Source organism: Bombina bombina, chromosome 3, assembly GCF_027579735.1.
Source record: "Bombina bombina isolate aBomBom1 chromosome 3, aBomBom1.pri, whole genome shotgun sequence".
Classification (NCBI taxonomy): domain Eukaryota; kingdom Metazoa; phylum Chordata; class Amphibia; order Anura; family Bombinatoridae; genus Bombina; species Bombina bombina.
Genome location: NC_069501.1, coordinates 310930327 through 310953193, shown reverse-complemented (window position 1 = coordinate 310953193; position 22867 = coordinate 310930327). Strand labels below are relative to the sequence as shown.

Below are 22867 nucleotides of genomic sequence, written 5' to 3'. Positions count from 1 at the left end.
AAAATAGCCTCCGAAGAAGCAAGGTATCAAATTTGTTAAATTTGAAAAAGTATGAAACGCAGACCAAGACTCCGTCTTGTAATCTGTTCAACAGAAGCCACATTTAAAAAAGGCCCAAGTGAAAACCACAGCTCTAGTAGAATGAGCTGTAATCCCTTCAGGAGGCTGCTGTCCAGCAGTCTCATAAGCTAAATGAATTATGCTTTTTAACCAAAAAGACAGAGAGGTTGCTGAAGTCCTTTGACCTCTCCTCTGTCCAGAATAGACAACAAACAAGGTGAATGTTTGATGAAAATCTGTAGTAGCTTGTAAGTAAAACTTTAAAACACGAACCACGTCCAAATTGTGTAATAGACGTTCCTTCTTTGAAGAAGGATTAGGATACAAGAATGGAACAACAATCTCTTGAGTGATATTCTTGTTAGATACCACCTTAGGTAAAAACCCAGGTTGGTACACAGGACTACCTTATCCGTACGGAGAACCAGATAAGGAGAATCACATTGCAACGCAGATAACTCGGAGACTCTATGAGCCGAGGAAATAGCTACCAAAAAGGAACTTTCCAAGATAGAAGTTTGATATCTATGGAATGAAAAGGTTCAAATGGAACTCCTTGAAGAACCTTAAGAACCAGCTTTAAGCTCCATGGCGGAGCAACATTTTTAACCACAGGCTTGGTTCTAACCAAAGCCTGACCAAATGCCTGAACGTCTAGAATACCTGCCAGACGCTTGTGCAAAAGAATAGACAGAGTAGAAATCTGTCCTTTTAAAGAACTAGCTGACAACCCTTTTCTCAAAATCATCTTGGAGAAAAGATAATATCCTGGGAATCCAGACTTTACTCCATGAGTAACCCTTGGATTCATAACAATAAGATATTTACACCATATCTTATGTTAAATTTTCCTAGAGACAGGCTTTTATGCCTGTATTAAGGTATCAATTACTGACTCGGAGAAGCCATGCTTTGATAACATCAAGCGTTCTGTCTCCAGGCAGTCCATCTCAGATTAGTTATATTTAGATGGTTGAAAAGACCCTGAGGTAGAGGGTCCTGTCTCAGAAGCAGAGACCGTGGTGGAAATGATGACATGTCCACCAGATCTGCATACCAGGTCCTGCGTGGCCACTCAGGCGCTGTCAAAAGCACCAAAGCACTCTCCTGCTTGATCTTGTGCAAACCCCTCCGGAGGGAATTCCCACTCCCACGGATGAAAAGTCTGACGACTTAGAAAATCTGCCTCCCAGTTCTCAACACCTGGGATAGGGATAGCTTTTAGACAAGAGTGAGTCTCTGTCCAGTGAATTATTTTAAGACTTCTAACATTGCTAGGGAACTTCTGTTCCCCCTTGATGGTTGATGTAAGCCACAGTCGTGATATTGTCCGACTGAAATATGATGTAGCTCAGAGTTGCTAACTGAGGCCAAGTCTGAAGAGCATGGAATATCGCTCCCAGTTCCAGAATATTCATTAGAAGGAGGGTCTCCTCCTGAGTCCACTATCCCTGAGCCTTCAGGGAGTTCCAGACTGTATCCCAACCTAAAAGGCTGGCATCTGTTGTAACAATTGTCCCATCTGACCTGCGGAAGGTCATACCCTTGGACAGATGGACCCGAGATAGTCACCAGAGAAGAGAATCTCTGGTTTCTTGGTCCGGATTTAACAGGAGAACAAATCTGTGTAATCCCCGTTCCTCTGGCTGAGCATGCATAGTTGCAGTGGTCTGAAATGTAGGCGTGCAAACGGTACTATGTCCCTTGCCGCTACCATTAAGCCGATTACATTCATGTACTGAGCCACCAAAGGGCGCGGATGGAATGAAGAACACGGCAGAAATTTAGAAACTTTGACAACCTGGACTCCGTCAGGTAAATTTAAATTTCTACAAAATCTATCAGAATCCCTAGGAGGGAAACCCTTGATATTGGGGATAGAGAACTCTTTCCTTGTTCACTTTCCACCCATGCGATCTCAGAAATGCCAGTACTACGTCCGTATGAGACTTGGCAACTTGGATGTTTGACGCCTGTATCAGGATGTCGTCTAAATAAGGGGCCACTTCTATGCCCCGCGGCCTAAGGACCGCCAAAGTGACCCCAGAACCTCCATAAAGATTCTAGGGGCTGTAGTTAACCCAAAGGAAAGAGCTACAAACTGGTAATGCCTGTCTAGAAAGGCAAACCTGAAAAACCGATGGTGATCTTTATGCATCGTAATGTGAGGATAAGCATCCTTCAAATCCATTGTAGTCCTCTATTGACTCTCCTGGATCATAGTTAAGATGGTACGAATAGTTTCCATCTTAAATGATAGAATTCCAAAGAATTTGTTTAAGATCTTTTAGATCCAAAATAGGTCTGAAGGTTTCCTTTCCTTGGGAACCACAAACCGATTTGAGGAAAACTGTGTCCCTGTTCCTCTATTGGAACTGAATGGGTCACGTACACAATGCAAGAATGTCTCTTTCTTTATCTGGTTTGCAGATAAATGTGAAAGGCAAAAACTCCCCTTTTTTGGGGGGGAAAGCTTTGAAATCCAGAAGATATCTCTGGGGTATAATTTCCAATGCCCAGGGATCCTGGGCATCTCTTGCCCACGCCTGGGCGAAGAATGAAGTCTGCCCCCTATAGGATCCGTTACCAGATAGGGGTCCGTTCCTCATGCTGTTTTAGAGGCAGCAGCAGGCTCCTTGACCTGCTTATCTTTGTTCCAGGTCCGGTTGTCTCCAGACCGCCTTGGACTGAGCAAAAGTTCCCTCTTATTTTGCCTTAGAGGAAGTTGATGCCACACCTGCCTTGAATTTTCGAAAGGCACGAAAATTAGGCCTTTTTTGTCCCTTGATTTGGACCTGTCCTGAGGAAGGGCATGATCTTTTCCTCCAGTGATATAAGTAATAATCTCCTTCAAACTAGGCCTGAATAGGGTCTGCCCCTTGAAGGGAAGTTAAGTAGCTTATTTATTAAAGTCACGACAGCTGACCATGATATAAGCCATAGCGCTCTGCGCGCCAGTATAGTAAAAAACAGAATTCTTAGCCGTTAGTCTAGTCAAAGGAACAAAGGCATCAGAAAACAAAGGAATTGGCTAGCTTAAGTGCTCTAAGCTTGTCAAATATATTCATCCAATGGAGCCTGTAAAGCCTCACCAAGAGACTCAAACCAGAACGCCGCAGCAGCAGTGACAGGAGCAATGCGTGCAAGGGGCTGCAGGATAAAACCTTGTTGAATAAACATTTTTTATCCATTGGATCTAAAAAAGCACAACAGTCCTCGCCAGAGGTAGTGGTACGCTTAGCTAGAGTAGAAACTCTTCTCTCCACCTTAGGAACTGTCTGCCATAAGTCCCGTGTGGTGGCAACTATTAGAAAACATTCTTCTAAAAAATAGGAGGGGAAGAGAACGGCACACCTGGTCTATCCCATTCCTTATGAAAAATTTTAGTAAACCTCTTTAGGTATTGGAAAAACATAAGTACACACCGGCACTGCATATTATTTATCCAGTCTACACAATTTCTCTGGCACTGCGATTGTACACATTCATTCAGAGCAGCTAAAGCCTCCCTGAGCAACAAGTGGAGGTTCTCAAGCATAAATTTTAAATGTAGAAATATCAGAATCAGGTTAAATCATCTTCCCTGAGTCACAAATATCACCCACAGACTAAGCATATTGTGAGGTAGTATCAGACATGGTTCTTAAAGCGTCTGTATGCTCTGTATCTACCCCCAGAGCTGTTTTGCTTTCCTTTAATTTCAGGTAGTCTGACTAATACTGCTGCCAGTGTATTATACACAACCTTTGCCATGTCTTGTAAAATAAACGCTATGGGCGCCATTGATATACTTGGAGCCATTTGAGCGTGAGTCCCTGGAGCGGGAGTCAAAGGGTCTGACACGTGGGGAGAGTTAGTCGGCATAACTTCCCCCTCGACAGAATCCTCTGGTAAAATAAACGCTATGGGTGCCCTTGATGTACTTGGCGCCATTTGAGCGTGAGTCCCTAAAGCGGGAGTCAAAGGGTCTGACACGTGGGGAGAGTTAGTCGGCATAACTTCCCCCTCGACAGAATCCTCTGGTGATAATGTTTTTAAATACAAAAAATGATCTTTATTGTTTAACATGAAATCAGTACATCTGGTACACATTCTAAAATGGGGTTCCACCATGGCTTTAAACATAATAAACACAGAGCCTCCTCTATGTTAGACATGTTAGAACTAATAAAGAGACTAGTAAGCTTGGAAAACACTTTAAATCAAGTTAACAAGCAAATATAACAAACGTTACTGTGCCTTTAAGAGAAACAAATTTTGTCAAAATTTGAAAAACAGTGAAAAAAGGCAGTAATTCAAACGAAATTTTTACAGTACATGTAATAAGTTAACAGAGCATTGCACCCACTTGCAAATGGATGATTAACCCCTTAATGCAAAAAAACAGATAAAAAAAAAAAAAAAAAAAAACGACATTTTTTTAAACAGACACAACAAAACTGCCACAGCTGAGCTGTGGATTACCTTCCCTATAACTGTTTCTATGCAAAATTTAAGCCAGCCATGTGGAAAAATTAGGCCCCAATAAGTTTTATCACCAAACATATGTTAAAAAACGATTAAACATGCCAGCAAACGTTTTAAAACACATTCTTATAAGAGTATGTATGTCTATTAATAAGCCTGATCCAGTCGCTATCACTGCATTTAAGGCTTTACTTACATTACTTCGGTATCAGCAGTATTTTCTTAGTCAATTCCATTCCTTAGAAAAATATATTACTGCACATACCTTAGCATATATCTCTATCAATCAGCCTGGTACCAGTCGCTTTCACTGCATTTAAAGGCTGTACTTACATTACTTCGGTATCAGCAGTATTTTCTTACGGCTAGATTTGGAGTTTGGCGGTAAAAGGGCTGTTAACGCTCCGCGGGCTTTTTTCTGGCCGCACCATAAATTTAACTCTGGTATCGAGAGTTCAAACAAATGCTGCGTTAGGCTCCAAAAAAGGAGCGTAGAGCATTTTTACCGCAAATACAACTCTCGATACCAGAGTTGCTTACGGACGCGGCCGGCCTCAAAAACGTGCTCGTGCACGATTCTCCCATAGGAAACAATGGGGCAGTTTGAGCTGAAAAAAAACCTAACACCTGCAAAAAAGCAGCGTTCAGCTCCTAACGCAGCCCCATTGTTTCCTATGGGGAAACACTTCCTACGTCTGCACCTAACACTCTAACATGTACCCCGAGTCTAAACACCCCTAGCCTTACACTTATTAACCCCTAATCTGCCGCCCCCGCTATCGCTGACCCCTGCATTACACTTTTAACCCCTAATCTGCCGCTCCGTAAACCGCCGCCACCTACGTTATCCCTATGTACCCCTAATCTGCTGCCCTAACATCGCCGACCCCTATGTTATATTTATTAACCCCTAATCTGCCCCCCACAACGTCGCCGACACCTACCTACACTTATTAACCCCTAATCTGCCGACCGGACCTGAGCGCTACTATAATAAAGTTATTAACCCCTAATCCGCCTCACTAACCCTATCATAAATAGTATTAACCCCTAATCTGCCCTCCCTAACATCGCCGACACCTACCTTCAATTATTAACCCCTAATCTGCCGACCGGAGCTCACCGCTATTCTAATAAATGTATTAACCCCTAAAGCTAAGTCTAACCCTAACACTAACACCCCCCTAAGTTAAATATAATTTTTATCTAACGAAATAAATTAACTCTTATTAAATAAATGATTCCTATTTAAAGCTAAATACTTACCTGTAAAATAAATCCTAATATAGCTACAATATAAATTACATTTATATTATAGCTATTTTAGGATTAATATTTATTTTACAGGTAACTTTGTATTTATTTTAACCAGGTACAATAGCTATTAAATAGTTAAGAACTATTTAATAGTTACCTAGTTAAAATAATTACAAATTTACCTGTAAAATAAATCCTAACCTAAGTTATAATTAAACCTAACACTACCCTATCAATAAAATAATTAAATAAACTACCTACAATTACCTACAATTAACCTAACACTACACTATCAATAAATTAATTAAACACAATTGCTACAAATAAATACAATTAAATAAACTATCTAAAGTACAAAAAATAAAAAAGAACTAAGTTACAGAAAATAAAAAAATATTTACAAACATAAGAAAAATATTACAACAATTTTAAACTAATTACACCTACTCTAAGCCCCCTAATAAAATAACAAAGACCCCCAAAATAAAAAATTCCCTACCCTATTCTAAAATACAAAAATTACAAGCTCTTTTACCTTACCAGCCCTGAACAGGGCCCTTTGCGGGGCATGCCCCAAGAAGTTCAGCTCTTTTGCCTGTAAAAAAAAAACATACAATACCCCCCCCCCAACATTACAACCCACCACCCACATACCCCTAATCTAACCCAAACCCCCTTAAATAAACCTAACACTAATCCCCTGAAGATCTTCCTACCTTGTCTTCACCATCCAGGTATCACCGATCCGTCCTGGCTCCAAGATCTTCATCCAACCCAAGCGGGGGTTGGCGATCCATAATCCGGTGCTCCAAAGTCTTCCTCCTATCCGGCAAGAAGAGGACATCCGGACCGGCAAACATCTTCTCCAAGCGGCATCTTCTATGTTCTTCCATCCGATGACGACCGGCTCCATCTTGAAGACCTCCAGCGCGGATCCATCCTCTTCTTCCGACGACTAGACGACGAATGACGGTTCCTTTAAGGGACGTCATCCAAGATGGCGTCCCTCGAATTCCGATTGGCTGATAGGATTCTATCAGCCAATCGGAATTAAGGTAGGAATTTTCTGATTGGCTGATGGAATCAGCCAATCAGAATCAAGTTCAATCCGATTGGCTGATCCAATCAGCCAATCAGATTGAGCTCGCATTGTATTGGCTGATCGGAACAGCCAATAGAATGCGAGCTCAATCTGATTGGCTGATTGGATCAGCCAATCGGATTGAACTTGATTCTGATTGGCTGATTCCATCAGCCAATCAGAAAATTCCTACCTTAATTCCGATTGGCTGATAGAATCCTATCAGCCAATCGGAATTCGAGGGACGCCATCTTGGATGACGTCCCTTAAAGGAACCGTCATTCGTCGTCTAGTCGTCGGAAGAAGAGGATGGATCCGCGCTGGAGGTCTTCAAGATGGAGCCGGTCGTCATCGGATGGAAGAACATAGAAGATGCCGCTTGGAGAAGATGTTTGCCGGTCCGGATGTCCTCTTCTTGCCGGATAGGAGGAAGACTTTGGACCCTCTTCTGGACTTCTTCAGTGGATGTCTAGCCCCCGCTTGGGTTGGATGAAGATCTTGGAGCCAGGACGGATCGGTGAACCTGGCATGGTGAAGACAAGGTAGGAAGATCATCAGGGGCTTAGTGTTAGGTTTATTTAAGGGGGGTTTGGGTTAGATTAGGGGTATGTGGGTGGTGGGTTGTAATGTTGGGGGGGGGGTATTGTATGTTTTCTTTTACAGGCAAAAGAGCTGAACTTCTTGGGGCATGCCCCGCAAAGGGCCCTGTTCAGGGCTGGTAAGGTAAAAGAGCTTGTAACTTTTTAAATTTAGAATAGGGTAGGGAATTTTTTATTTTGGGGGTCTTTGTTATTTTATTAGGGGGCTTAGAGTAGGTGTAATTAGTTTAAAATTGTTGTAATATTTTTCTTATGTTTGTAAATATTTTTTTATTTTCTGTAACTTAGTTCTTTTTTATTTTTTGTACTTTAGATAGTTTATTTAATTGTATTTATTTGTAGCAATTGTGTTTAATTAATTTATTGATAGTGTAGTGTTAGGTTAATTGTAGGTAATTGTAGGTAGTTTATTTAATTATTTTATTGATAGGGTAGTGTTAGGTTTAATTATATCTTAGGTTAGGATTTATTTTACAGGTAAATTTGTAATTATTTTAACTAGGTAACTATTAAATAGTTCTTAACTATTTAATAGCTATTGTACCTGGTTAAAATAAATACAAAGTTACCTGTAAAATAAATATTAATCCTAAAATAGCTATAATATAAATGTAATTTATATTGTAGCTATATTAGGATTTATTTTACAGGTAAGTATTTAGCTTTAAATAGGAATCATTTATTTAATAAGAGTTAATTTATTTCGTTAGATAAAAATTATATTTAACTTAGGGGGGTGTTAGTGTTAGGGTTAGACTTAGCTTTAGGGGTTAATACATTTATTAGAATAGCGGTGAGCTCCGGTCGGCAGATTAGGGGTTAATAATTGAAGGTAGGTGTCGGCGATGTTAGGGAGGGCAGATTAGGGGTTAATACTATTTATGATAGGGTTAGTGAGGCGGATTAGGGGTTAATAACTTTATTATAGTAGCGCTCAGGTCCGCTCGGCAGATTAGGGGTTAATAAGTGTAGGTAGGTGTCGGCGACGTTGTGGGGGGCAGATTAGGGGTTAATAAATATAACATAGGGGTCGGCGATGTTAGGGGCAGAAGATTAGGGGTACATAGGGATAACGTAGGTGGCGGCGATTTGCGGTCGGAAGATTAGGGGTTAATTATTTTAAGTAGCTTGCGGCGACGTTGTGTGGGGCAAGTTAGGGGTTAATAAATATAATATAGGGGTCGGCGGGGTTAGGGGCAGCAGATTAGGGGTACATAAGTATAACGTAGGTGGCGGTCGGCAGATTAGGGGTTAAAAATTTTAATCGAGTGGCGGCGATGTGGGGGGACCTCGGTTTAGGGGTACATAGGTAGTTTATGGGTGTTAGTGTAGTTTAGGGTACAGTAGTTAAGAGCTTTATGAACCGGCGTTAGCCAGAAAGCTCTTAACTCCTGCTTTTTTCAGGCGGCTGGAATCTTGTCGTTAGAGCTCTAACGCTCACTGCAGAAACGACTCTAAATACCAGCGTTAGAAAGATCCCATTGAAAAGATAGGCTACGCAAATGGCGTAGGGGGATCTGCGGTATGGAAAAGTCGCGGCTGTAAAGTGAGCGTTAGACCCTTTAATCACTGACTCCAAATACCAGCGGGCGGCCAAAACCAGCGTTAGGAGCCTCTAACGCTGGTTTTGACGGCTACCGCCGAACTCTAAATCTAGGCCTTAGTCAATTCCATTCCTTAGAAAAATATTTTACTGCACATACCTTATTTGCAGGAAAACCTGCACGCCATTCCCCCTCTGAAGTACCTTACTCCTCAGAATGTGTGAGAACAGCAACTGGATCTTAGTTACGTCTGCTAAGATCATAGAAAAAACGCAGGCAGATTCTTCTTCCAAATACTGCCTGAGATAAACAGCACACTCCGGTGCCATTTAAAAATAACAAACTTTTGATTGAAGAAATAAACTAAGTATAAAAAACCACAGACTCTCACGACCTCCTATCTATGTTGAGACTTGCAAGAGAATGACTGGTAATGGCAGTTAGGGGAGGAGCTATATAGCAGCTTTGCTGTGGGTGGACTCTTGCAACTTCCTGTTGGGAAGGAGAATATATCCCATAAGTAATGGATGATCCGTGGACTGGATACACTTAATAAGAGAAAAAGGCTTGTTAGCACCACGGGTCTTTACCGACAAAACTCCAAATCTAGGCGAGTGTTAAGATGGAAGACGTAGAAAACATGTATGTGTTCTAACATTATTTCTGGTAAAGGTGATATTTTTTCTACCGCTAAAAGCAAAACTCTGTAAACATTTTGAAGATATTTCAGTGGTCAAAGAACGCTTTACAGGTGAATGTCTTTATTTTTTGTCCATAAACTGATATTCATTTCTGATCAGTTGAATATGTTAGATAAGATTCTAGGATTTCACATTTAAATACCATGCATGTGTGTCTGCCATTACGCCCAAAATACAATGAGATTTTTTCTTTTGTGCAGGATTTTGTAAAATATTTTTTGGATCGCTGCTTCTTTCATAATCATTAACAACAGAAGGAGTGTGGAATCCCAGGCTCAAAATACTTCTGGCTGATTCCATGTGATTGTTACAGTTGGCAAAGATGACCAATAGATACAATTGTGGAAATTATTAGAGAGGGAAAATGATGAATATTCCTTCCTACTCTAATCTATCACAAACGCCTCAGCTGCTGCCATCACCTAATCACCTATCTGCTCTGTGAGTCCTACCTATACTTTAGAATCCAGTTCAAAACATTGACCATAGCCTATAAAACCCTCAACAACCTCACACCCAACTATGGGCTCCATGTAATAAGCAGTCAGCGAGCTACCCGCAACAAATCTCGCGTCAAAACTCGCAAACTGATATGTACAAAGTCGTCAACTATGTTCAAACTCGCATCTTTAAAATTGCGAGCGTACTTATCCGCCAAACCTCGCTACCTCTCCATTTTTCACTGTAATTGCACACATTTGACCACCAACTCGCCAAAAACGAATGTACTAAAAAATCTATTTGTCCGCTCGCGACAATTTCCGCTCCCACCTCGTTATTTTTGCCTCGCCACCTTTTAGGTGGCGGGCAAGGTACAAAACAATAGGAAAGTCACTCAACGCCAGTCTAGACATATATAAAAGGCAGTAATATCAGCCTTGTACTTACATTGTTCATTTCGGACGGAAATATGCCTGAAGGATGGCTTCTAGGTAAGGATAACTGGCGTCTAATTTGTCTCTCATTTCCATGCATAACTGGCGTCTAATTTGTCTCTCATTTCCATGTACATAAATTGTGCCCAATTTGTTGACTGTAATTAAAGAGTAATCTGTATATTTTAAATTTGTATTGTTGTCAATCTTTATAATTATTTTTATATCTTCTATTAGGAGATGGAGGGTACTCATGTACATGCGGTTTGAAAATGCGGTTTCGATATCTTGATCGTTCTGGTGGTGCTATGCAGTATGCACTTGAGAAAGTTGCAAAAATTATATTGGTTTGCTGCATACTGCACAAAATAGTCGCGGCGAGCGAGGCGTCAAATTTATCAATATTCCGCCACTGCTCGCAGCGGGCTAGACGTGTCTATTTTTTGGGGGATTATTAGTACATAGCGACAGCGGACACCATTTCGCCCGCGGCGAGTAACGGCGAGTTTTTCCGCATCTACAATGATGGATGAATTGACGGCTTAGTACATGGAGCCCTATATGTCATTTACTTCCAACTATACTGCAATTACTCCCCAAACTGTCCTCTTCAATCCAACTCTGACCTACTGAACATCCAACTGCTTCCATCATTTCCATCATAACCAATCTCTACCTTTAAGACTTTTCCTGTGCTGCTCCTACTCTAAGGAATCCCTAACCTGCTATATTAGGATGTCTACACATCTATTTAGATAGAGCTCTTCTCTGACATTTACACTTTCGGCTAGATTACAAGTTTTGCGTTATTGCTGACTCACTACTAAACTTGCAAGTTATTTCCACTGCTCACCTCCCTATAGCGCTGCTATTACAGGTTTCAAAAACCCAGCGTTGGCAGGCAATATGACAGCGTTGAGCTCCATACTGCACTCAAATACCAGCGCTGCTTTGAGCTGGTTTTACGTGCTCGTGCACTATTTCCCCACAGACATCAATGGGGAGAGCCGGCTAAAAAAAAGCCTAACACCTGCAATAAAGGAGCGTAAAGCTCCTTAACGCAGCCCCATTGATTCCTATGGGGAAAGAAAAGTTATGTTTACACCTAACACCCTAACATAAACCCCGAGTCTAAACACCCCTAATCTGCTGCCTCCGACGTTGCCGACACCTACATTACACTTATTAAACACTAATCTGCCGCCCCGACATCGCCGCCACCGTTATTGACCCCTAAACCTAACCCTAAGTCTAACCCTAACACCCCTAACTTTAATATAATTAAAGTAAATCTAAATAAAAATTACTATCATTAACTAAATAATTCCTATTTAAAATTAAATACCTGTAAAATAAACCCTAAGATAGCTACCATATAACTAATAGTTATATTGTATCTAGCTTAGGTTTTATTTTTATTTCACAGGCAAGTTTGTATTTATTTTAACTAGGTAGACTAGTTAGTAAATAATTATTAACTATTTACTAGCTACCTAGTTAAAATAAATACAAATTTACCTGTAAAATAAAACCTAACCTGTCTTACACTAACACCTAACATTACACTACAATTAAATTCAATTACATTAATTAAATACAATTAACTAACGGCTAGATTACGAGTTTTGCGGTATGAGTGAAAAAGCAGCGTTATAGCTCTTTTTCACTACCGCTGGTATTACGAGTCTTGCAGGTATATCTGTACCGAACACTTTTTTGGCCGTAACGCAACGTAACTACCGCAGCTTTCAAAAAGTCCTTTTTCAATGGGACTTCCACAGCGCCGGTATTACGAGTTTGCCTGTCCGGCCAAAAAGTGAGCGGTACAGCCTATACCAGTGTTTTTCAACCAGTGTGCCGTGGGAGATCCTCAGGTGTGCCACAGCAGACTGACAACAGTGTGACATATTTTTTAAACTTTGCTTGTTTTTTACTCCCAGTGCAGGGGTAGTTTGTATTAGGCATGGCATAACAGCACAATACATACAGTATGTGTGTGTTTGTGTGTATGTGTATATATATATGCTGTATTAGGCTAAAATGTGTGATTTTTTTTAAAATTTTGGGATGGTGGTGTGCCACAGGATTTTTTAATGTAAAAAAGTGTGCCACGGCAAAAAAAAGGTTAAAAATCACTGGCCTATACCATCAAGATCCATACCGTAAACTGAAAGTCAGTAGTTATGGGTTTTATGCTACAACGCCGTAACATAAAACTCATAACTAAAGTGCTAAAAAGTACACTAACACCCATAAACTACCTATTAACCCCTAAACCGAGGCCCTCCTGCATCACAAACACTAAAATAAAATTATTAACCACTAATCTGCCGTTCCCAACATCGCCACCACTATAATAAACATATTAACCCCTAAACCACAACACTCCCGCATCGTAAACACTAGTTAAATATTATTAACCCATAATCTGCTGTCCCTAACATCGCCGCAACCTACATTACTGTTATTAACCCCTAATCTGCTGTCCCACTATACTAAAGTTATTAACCCCTAAACCTAACCCTAAGTCTAACCCTAACCCTAACACCTCCTAACTTTAATATAATTAAAATAAATCTAAATAAAAATTACTATCATTAACTAAATAATTCCTATTTAAAACTAAATACTTACCTATAAAATAAAACCTAAGCTAGCTACAATATAACTAATAGTTACATTGTATTTATCTTAGGTTTTATTTTTATTTTACAGGCAAGTTTGTATTTTTTTTTAACTAGGTAGACTAGTTAGTAAATAGTTATTACTATTTACTAACTACCTAGCTAAATAAATACAAATTTACCTGTAAATAAAACCTAACCTGTTTTACACTAACACCTAACCTTACACTACAATTAAATAAATTACATTAATTAAATACAATTAACTAAATTACAAAAAAACAAACAACTAAATTACACAAAATAAAAAATAAATGATCAAATATTTAAACTAATTACACCTAATCTAATAGCCCTATTAAAATAAAAAAGCCCCCTGAAAATAAAAAACCCTAGCCTACAATAAACTACCAATGGCCCTTAATTGCCCCAAAGAAATCAGCTTTTACCTGTAAAAAAATAATACAAACAACCCCCCAACAGTAAAACCCACCACCCACACAACCAAACCCCCCAAATAAAATCCTATCTAAAAAACCTAAGCTCCCCATTGCACTGAAAAGGGCATTTGTATGGGCATTGCCCTTAAAAGGGCATTTAGCTCTTTTTCTGCCCAAACCCTAAGCTAAAAATAAAACCCACCCAATAAACCCTTAAAAAAACCTAACACTAACTCCTAAGGATCCACTTACAGTTTTTGAAGACCCGACATCCATCCTCAACGAAGCGGCAGAAGTCCTCAGCGAAGCTGGCAGAAGTCTTCATCCAAGCGGGCCGAAGTCTTCATCCAAGCCGGCAGAAGTCTTCATCCAGATGGTATCTTCTACCTTCATCCATCCGGCGCGGAGCGGCTCCATCTTCAAGACACCGGTTGCGGAGCATCCTCTTCTGAAGACGGCTAACGAAGAATGAAGGTTCCTTTAAGGGACGTCATCCAAGAAAAAATCTTATTGGATGATGCAATCAGCCAATAGGATTGAGCTTCAATACTATTGGCTGATCCTATTGGCTGATCCTAGGATTGAGCTCACATTTTAGCTTAGGGTTTGAGCAGAAAAAGAGCTAAATTCCCTTTTAAGGGCAATGCTCATACAAATGCCCTTTTCAGGGCAATGGGGAGCTTAGGTTTTTTAGATAGGATTTTATTTGGGGGGTTTGGTTGTGTGGGTGGTGGGGTTTACTGTTGGGGGGTTGTTTGTATTATTTTTTTACAGGTAAAAGAGCTGATTTCTTTGGGGCAATGCTCTGCAAAAGGCCCTTTTAAGGGCAATTGGTAGTTTATTGTAGGCTAGGGTTTTTTATTTTGGGGGGGCTTTTTATTTTGATAGGGCTATTAGATTAGGTGTAATTAGTTTAAATATTTGATAATTTCTTTTTAATTTTGTGTAATTTAGTGTCTTTTTTTGTAATTTAGTTAATTGTATTTAATTAATGTAATTTATTTAATTGTAGTGTAAGGTTAGGTGTTCGTGTAACTCAGGTTAGGTTTTATTTTACAGGTAATTTTGTTTTTATTTACTAACTAGTCTACCTAGTTAAAATAAATACAAACTTACCTGTGAAATAAAAATAAAACCTAAGATAACTACAATGTAACTATTAGTTATATTGTGGCTAGCTTAGGGTTTATTTTATAGGTAAGTATTTAGTTTTAAATAGGAATTATTTAGTTAATGATAATAATTTTTATTTAGATTTATTTTAATTATATCAAAATTAGGGGGTGTTACGGTTAGGTTTAGGGGTTAATAACTTTAGTATTGTGGCTGCGATGTTAGGGACAGCAGATTAGGTGTTAATAACAGTAATGTAGTTTGCGGCGATGTTAGGGACAGCAGATTAGGGGTTAATAAGTGTAGGTAGGTGGCGGCGACATTGAGGGCGGCAGATTAGGGTTTAATAAGTGTAGGTAGGTGGCGGCGACATTGGGAACGGCAGATTAGGGGTTAATAAGTGTAGGTAGGGGGCGGCAGATTAGAGTTTAACCCCTTAATGACAAGTGACGTACCAGGTACGTCCTGCAAAAACTTGCAGTTAGTGACAATGGACGTACCTGGTACGTCACTTGTCTAAGAGAGTGCTGGAAGCGATCGCAATCGCTTCCAGCAGCTCTCAGGGTATTGCAGTGATGCCTCGATATTGAGGCATCCTGCAATACCCTTAGAAAGCATCCGATGCAGAGAGAGCCACTCTGTGGCCCTCTCTGCACCGGTAGCGATGCGGCCGGTTCGTTGGTGGGTGGGAGCGCAACTGGGAGGCGGGTGGGCGGCCCATCGCTACCCGGCATCCGGCTCCTGTAAGTGCAATGTGCACGCCGGGTGCCGGGAGCGTGCGGGGGCGCGCATGCGCGTGCGCGTGCGCGCGCGGGTGCGCGCGCACGCGCGCGATTACCTACCCACACTGACACCAATGAGTGGGAAGAGGGGGGAAAATATATATATATGAGGATCTGGGAGGGGGAGGGGGTTGGGGTATTGTGGGGGGCTGCTACACTACAGAAAAAAATAAATTGGTAATAAAAAATAATAATAAAAACACTTTTTTGGGGGGCAAATTGGGTACTGGCAGACAGCTGCCAGTACCCAAGATGGCGGCAATTAGGTAGGGGAGAGCTTTAGATTGCTGGGGGGGGGGATCATGGAGGTTGGGGCTAAGGCAGGAGTCCATCACAGCTAAAACATTTTATTTTTTTTTATTAAAAAAAATAAAAACTCCTTTTATTTAGTACTGGCAGACTTTCTGCCAGTACTTAAGATGGCGGGGACAATTGTGGGGTGGGGGAGGGAAGAGAACTGTTTGGGAGGGATCAGGGGGTGGGATGTGTCAGGTGGGAGGCTGATCTCTACCCTAAAGCTAAAATTAACCCTGCAAGCTCCCTACAAGCTACCTAATTTAACCCCTTAACTGCTGGGCATAATTTACGTGTGGTGCGCAGCAGCATTTAGCGGCCTTCTACTTACCAAAAAGCAACCCCAAAGCCATATAAGTCTGCTATTTCTGAACAAAGGGGATCCCAAAGAAGCATTTACAACCATTTGTGCCTTAATTGCAGAAGCTGTTTGTAAATAATTTCAGTGGGAAACCTAAAGTTTGTGACAAAATTTGTGAAAAAGTGAACTTTTTTTTTTATTTGATGACATTTGGCGGTGAAATGGTGGCATGAAATATACCAAAATGGGCCTAGATCAATACTTTGGGTTGTCTTCTAAAAAAAAATATATACATGTCAAGGGATATTCAGGTATTCCTGACAGATATCAGGGTTCCAATGTAACTAGCGCTAATTTTGAAAAAAAGTTGTTTGGAAATAGCAAAGTGCTACTTGTATTTATGGCCCTATAACTTGCAAAAAAAGTAAAGAACATGTAAACATTGGGTATTTCTAAACTCAGGACAAAATTTAGAAACTATTTAGCATAGGTGTTTTTTGGTGATTGTAGATGTGTAACAGATTTTGGGGGTCAAAGTTAGAAAAAGTGTGTTTTTTTCAATTTTTTCCTCATATTTTATATTTTTTTTATAGGAAATTATAAGATATGATGAAAATAATGGTATCCTTAGAAAGTCCATTTAATGGCGAGAAAAACGGTATATAATATGTATGGGTACAGTAAATGAGTAAGAGGAAAATTACAGCTAAACACAAACACTGCAGAAATGTAAAAATAGCCATTGTCATTAAGGGTAAGAAAATTGAAAAACGGTCCGGTCATTAAGGGGTTAATAAGCGTAATGTAGGTAGCGCGACATTGGGGGGGCGGCAGATAAGGGGTTAATAAGTGTAATGTAGGTGTCGGTGATGTCGGGGGCGGCAGCCGGCAGATTAGGGGTTAATAAGTGTAATGTAGGTGTCTGCGATGTTGGGGACGGCAGATTAGGGGTGTTTAGACTCAGGGTTTATGTTAGGGTGTTAGGTATAAACATAACTTTTGTTTCCCCATAGGAGTCAATGGGGCTGAGTTACAGAGCTTTACGCTCCTTTATTGCAGGTGTTAGGCTTTTTTTTAGCTGACTCTCCCCATTGATGTCTATGGGGAAATCGTGCACGAGCACGTAAAACCAGCTTAAAGCAGCGCTGGTATATGAGTGCGGTATGGAGCTCAATTTTGCTCAACACTGCAATATTGCCTGCTAACGCCGGATTTTTGCAAGCCTGTAATAGCAGCACTATTGGGAGGTGAGCGGTGGAAATAACTTGCAAGTTAGTATCGAGCCGCTCTTACCGCAAAACTCGTAATCTAGCCATAAATTACCAAATAAAATAAACACTAAATTACACAAAATAAAAAAGAAATGATCAATTATTTAAACTAATTACACCTAATCTAATAGCCCTATCAAAATAAAAAAGCCCCCCAAAAACCCTAGCCTAAACTAAACTGCCAATAGCTCTCAAAAGGGCCTTTTGCGGGGCATTGCCCCAAAGAAATCAGCTCTTTTACCTGGAAAAAAAATAATACAAACAACCCCCCAACAGTAAAACCCACCACCCACACAACCAAACCCCCCAAATAAAATCCTATCTGAAAAACCTAAGCTCCCCATTGCCCTGAAAACGGCATTTGGATGGGCATTGCCCTTAAAATATGCATCAGCCTATAGGATTTTTTCAACTTTAATTCCGATTGGCTGATAGAATTCTACAGCCAATCGGAATTCAAGGGACGCCATCTTGGATGACGTCCCTTAAAGGAACCTTCATTCTTCAGTAGCCGTCGACAGAAGAGGATGCTCTGTGCAGGATGTCTTGAAGATGGAGTCTCTCCGCGTCGGAAGGATGAAGATAGAAAATGTCATCTGGATGAAGACTTCTGCCCGCCTTGAGGACCACTTCTTGCCGCTTGGATGAAGACTTCTCCCGGCTTCGTTGAGGACTTCTGCCCACTTGGATGAAGACTTCTCCCGGCTTGATGAGGATTGATGTCCGGTCTTCAAAAACTGTAAGTATATCTTCGGGGGTTAGTGTTAGGTTTTTTAAAGGTCTATTGGGTGGGTTTTATTTTTAGATTAGGGGTTTGGGCACCGAAAAAGAGCTAAATGCCCTTTTAAGGGCAATGCCCATCCAAATGCCCCTTTCAGGGCAATGGGGAGCTTAGGTATTTTAGATAAGATTTTATTTGGGGGGTTTGGTTGTGTGGGTGGTGGGTTTTACTGTTGGGGGGTTGTTTGTATTTATTTTTTTTTACAGGTAAAAGAGCTGATTTATTTGGGGCAATGCCCCGCAAAAGGCCCTTTTAAGGGCCATTGGCAGTTTAGTTTAGGCTAGGCTAGGGGTTTTTTATTTTGGGGGGGCTTTTTTATTTTGATAGGGCTATTAGATTAGGTGTAATTAGTTTAAATATTTTATAATTTCTTTTTTATTTTGTGTATTTTTTTTTTTATTTTTTTTTGTAATTTAGTTAATTGTATTTAATTAATGCAATTTATTTAATTGTAGTGCAATGTTAGGTGTTGGTGTAAGACAGGTTAGGTTTTATTTTACAGGTAAATTTGTATTTATTTTAACTAGGTAGTTAGTAAATAGTTAATAACTATTTAGTAACCAGTCTACCTAGTTAAAATAAATACAAACTTACCTGTGAAATAAAAACATAAGCTAACTACAATGTAACTATTAGTTATATTGTAGCTAGCTTAGGTTTTATTTTAGAGGTAAGTATTTATTTAGATTTAAATAGGAATAATTTAGGTATTAATTGTAATTTTTATTTGGAATAATTTAAATTATGTTAAAGTTAGTGGGTGTTAGGGTTACGTTAGGGTTAGACTTAGGGTTCGGTTTAGGGGTTAATAACTTTAGTATAGTGGTGGCGATTTTGGGGGCAGCAGATTAGGGGTTAATAACAGTAATGTAGGTTGCGGCGATGTTAGGGACAGCAGATTAGGGGTTAATAATATTTAACTAGTGTTTGCGATGCGGGAGTACGGTGGTTTAGGGGTTAATGTTTATTATAGTGGTGGCGATGTCCGGAGCGGCAGATTAGGGTTAATAATTAAATTTTAGTGTTTGCGATGCGGGAGGGCCTCGGTTTAGGGGTTAATAGGTAATTTATGGGTGTTAGTGTACTTTTTACCACTTTAGTTATGAGTTTTATGTTACGGCTTTGTAATATAAAACCCATAACTACTGACTTTCAGTTTACAGGACGGATCTTGTAGTTATAGGCTGTACCGCTCACTTTTTGGCCGGACAGGCAAACTTGTAATACCGGCGCTATGGAAGTCCCATTGAAAAAGGACTTTTTGAAAGCTGCGGTAGTTACGTTGCGTTACGGCCAAAAAAGTGTGCGGTACAGCTATACCTGCAAGACTCGTAATACCAGCGGTAGTGAAAAAGCATGGTTATGAAGCTTTTTCACTCATAACGCAAAACTCGTAATCTAGCCGTTTATTCTTACTGAGAAAACAAATCTTGATCTGCCAGTGTCGCAACTGCAATGTAACAAGATACCAAACTTTTCCTCACCCATTAATCTAAAGATTGTAAGCTCTTTAGATAAGCCCTTCTCCTCTTCTATTTATTGTTGTAGTCTCTTATATAGATCTGTATAGTGAGTATCTTCTGTATTATTACCTTGAGATAAATGACAGCATCTGTTCCAACACCTTCCATGGAATAGAGTTTGAGATCTCCCTGAAAGTACCGAGCATAAAGCCGAGATATGGGTAACCCATATCCAAATCCAGCCTAAAATCCAAGAGAGAGAAATTAATTTTATGTGTCTTCATAAGTTGTATATGTTGAATAAAACTGTATCAAATCAATTTATTAGATTTGTGAAAGGTAATATAACTTGTTGAGTTTCAAAATTATATTTCTCTGGTGTCGCTACTGTCCCAAAAATATAATTATGTTAATAAGTAAATAAACTACGTTTTTTTTAATGTATGTGCCCAATTTTTACTTGAAGACAGAATTTTTCCATTTCAGCAATTTTTAATCAGGTAACCCCAAAAGTATTATGTGGTAATGTATTACCCTGTACAAAAATGTGGGGTGTAACCTAAAGTTCTCCATATTTGCATGTGCCCAATAAAGCAATGAAATGTCTTAAAGGGATATACAATCGTAAAAAGAAAATGCTCTAATTTGTTTACCCCTGCTCTCTAAAACTAATATTGACCAAAAAGAATGAATCCAATACTGGAATAGCCCTGAAGGCCAAATTGAGGCCACCATGGAGGAGTTAGCTGGTTAAGAAAGGATAAAGCCTGACAGCACCTAAGAAAATGACAGTGTGAGATTGTAAAGCTGATAGATACTGTCAGAGGACACCCTAGGGGCATCCTCATAAAAAAAGTATAGAAAGAAAAAAAAGATTTGAATATTATATATAAATTATGCACTTAACCCCTTAATGACCACAGCACTTTTCCATTTTCTGTCCGTTTGGGACCAAGGCTATTTTTACATTTCTGCGGTGTTTGTGTTTAGCTGTAATTTTCCTCATACTCATTTACTGTACCCACACATATTATATACCGTTTTTCTCGCCATTAAATGGGCTTTCTAAAGATACCATTATTTTCATCATATCTTATAATTTACTATAAAAAAAATTATAAAATATGAGGAAAAAATGGAAAAAAAACGCAGTTTTTCGAAATTTGACCCCCAAAATCTGTTACACATCTACAACCACTAAAAAACACCTATGCTAAATAGTTTCTATATTTTGTCCTGAGTTTAGAAATACCCAATGTTTACATGTTCTTTGCTTTTTTTGCAAGTTATAGGGCAATAATTACAAGTAGCACTTTGCTATTTCCAAACCACTTTTTTTCAAAATTAGCGCTAGTTACATTGGGACACTGATATCTTTCAGGAATCCCTGAATATCCATTGACATGTATATATATTTTTTTAGAAGACATCCCAAAGTATTGATCTAGGCCCATTTTGGTATATTTCATGCCACCATTTCACTACAAAATGCGATCAAATAAAAAAAAATGTTCACTTTTTCACAAATGTTTTCACAAACTTTAGGTTTCTCATTGAAATTATTTACAAACAACTTGTGCAATTATGGCATACATGATTGTAAATGTTTCTCTGGGATCCCCTTTGTTCAAAAAAAGCAGACATATATGGCTTTGGCATCGCTTTTTGGTATTTAGAAGGCCGCTAAATGCCGCTGCGCACCACACGTGTATTATGCCCAGCAGTGAAGGGGTTAATTAGGGAGCATGTAGGGAGCTTGTAGTTTTAATTTTAGCTTTAGTGTAGTGTAGTAGACAACCCAAAGTATTGATCTAGGCCCATTTCGGTATATTTCATGCTACCATTTCACCGCCAAATGCGAACAAATAAAAATAAAACGTAAAATTTTCCCAATTTTAGGTTTCTCACTAAAATTATTTACAAACAGCTTGTGCAATTATGGCATAAATGGTTGTAAAAGCTTCTCTGGGATCCCCTTTGTTCAGAAATAGCAGACATATATGGCTTTGGCTTTGCTTTTTGGTAATTAGAAGGCAGCTAAATGCCGCTGCGCACCATACGTGTATAATGCCCAGCAGTGAAGGGGTTAATTAGGGAGCTTTTAGGGAGCTTGCAGGGTTAATTTTAGCTTTAGTGTAGGTATCAACCTCCCACATGACACATCACACCCCCAGATCCCTCCCAAACAGCTCTCTTCCCTCCCCCACCCCACAATTGTCCCCTGCCATCTTAAGTACTGGCAGTAAGTCTGCCAGTACTAAAATAAGAGTTTTTTTGGTTTTTTTTTTTTTTAAATAATAATTATGTTCTGTAGTATCCTCCCTTAGCCCCCAACCTCCCTGATCCCCCCCCCAAACAGCTCTCTAACCCCCCTCTCTCTGCCTTATTGCGCCATATTGGGTACTGGCAGCTGTCTGCCAGTGCCCAGTTTAAAATCAAATATTTTTTTTTTAGTTTTTTTTAGAAAAATACTATTTTCTGTAGTGTAGCTGCCCTCCCTCAACCCCCAACCCCCCAACCCCTGCCAGATCGCTAACCAGTTTTTAGAAGCCCACCCTCACTCCCACCGAGTACCATCATTGTTCCATAGTGTAGGGCTCCCACCCGCCCGCGCGCATGCGCGCCCGCTCCCGTGCACGCGCGCGCACCCGCTTCAGTTCACGCGCGCGCACCCGCGCGCATGCCCGCACTCGATCCCGCCCCCCTTCCCACCGATGGCCGCCCACCCGCCTCCCTTGGTAAGCTCCCACCCACCAACGAACATGGCCATCAATGGCCGATGCAGAGAGGGCCACAGGGTGGCTCTCTCTTCATCGGTGGGCTAAAAAATGTTATAGCAGGATGCCTCAATATCGAGGCATCACTGCTATAACATGAAAGCAGTTGGAAGTGATCAGGATCGCTTCCACTGCTTTCAAAGACCAACGACGTACGGGGTACGTCCTTGGTCATTAACTGCATTTTTTTGCAGGACGTACCCCATACGTCGTTGGTCGTTAAGGGGTTAAAGGGACATAAAATCCAAAAAATGTTTTTTCATGATTCAGATAGAGCATGCGATTTTAAACAACTTTCTAATTTACTTCTATTATCAATTAGTCTTTGTTCTCTTGGTATCTTTATTTTATATGGCAGCAGTTTTGCAAGAATGTTATCCATTTGCAAGAGCACTAGATGGCAGCACTATTTCCTGCCCTTTAGTGCTGCAGATGGC

At 40.0% G+C, this 22867-nt stretch overlaps 1 protein-coding gene across 1 annotated transcript in view; it reads right to left on the bottom strand.

The window, feature by feature from the left end:
- Positions 1-22867, bottom strand: part of PDK3 (pyruvate dehydrogenase kinase 3) — a 301385-nt gene that overhangs the window by 15911 nt on the left and 262607 nt on the right. Inside the window, exon 10 of the mRNA XM_053706421.1 lies at positions 19783-19896. Coding sequence (XP_053562396.1) covers positions 19783-19896 — 114 coding nt within the window. The remainder of the gene's footprint in view (positions 1-19782; positions 19897-22867) is intronic.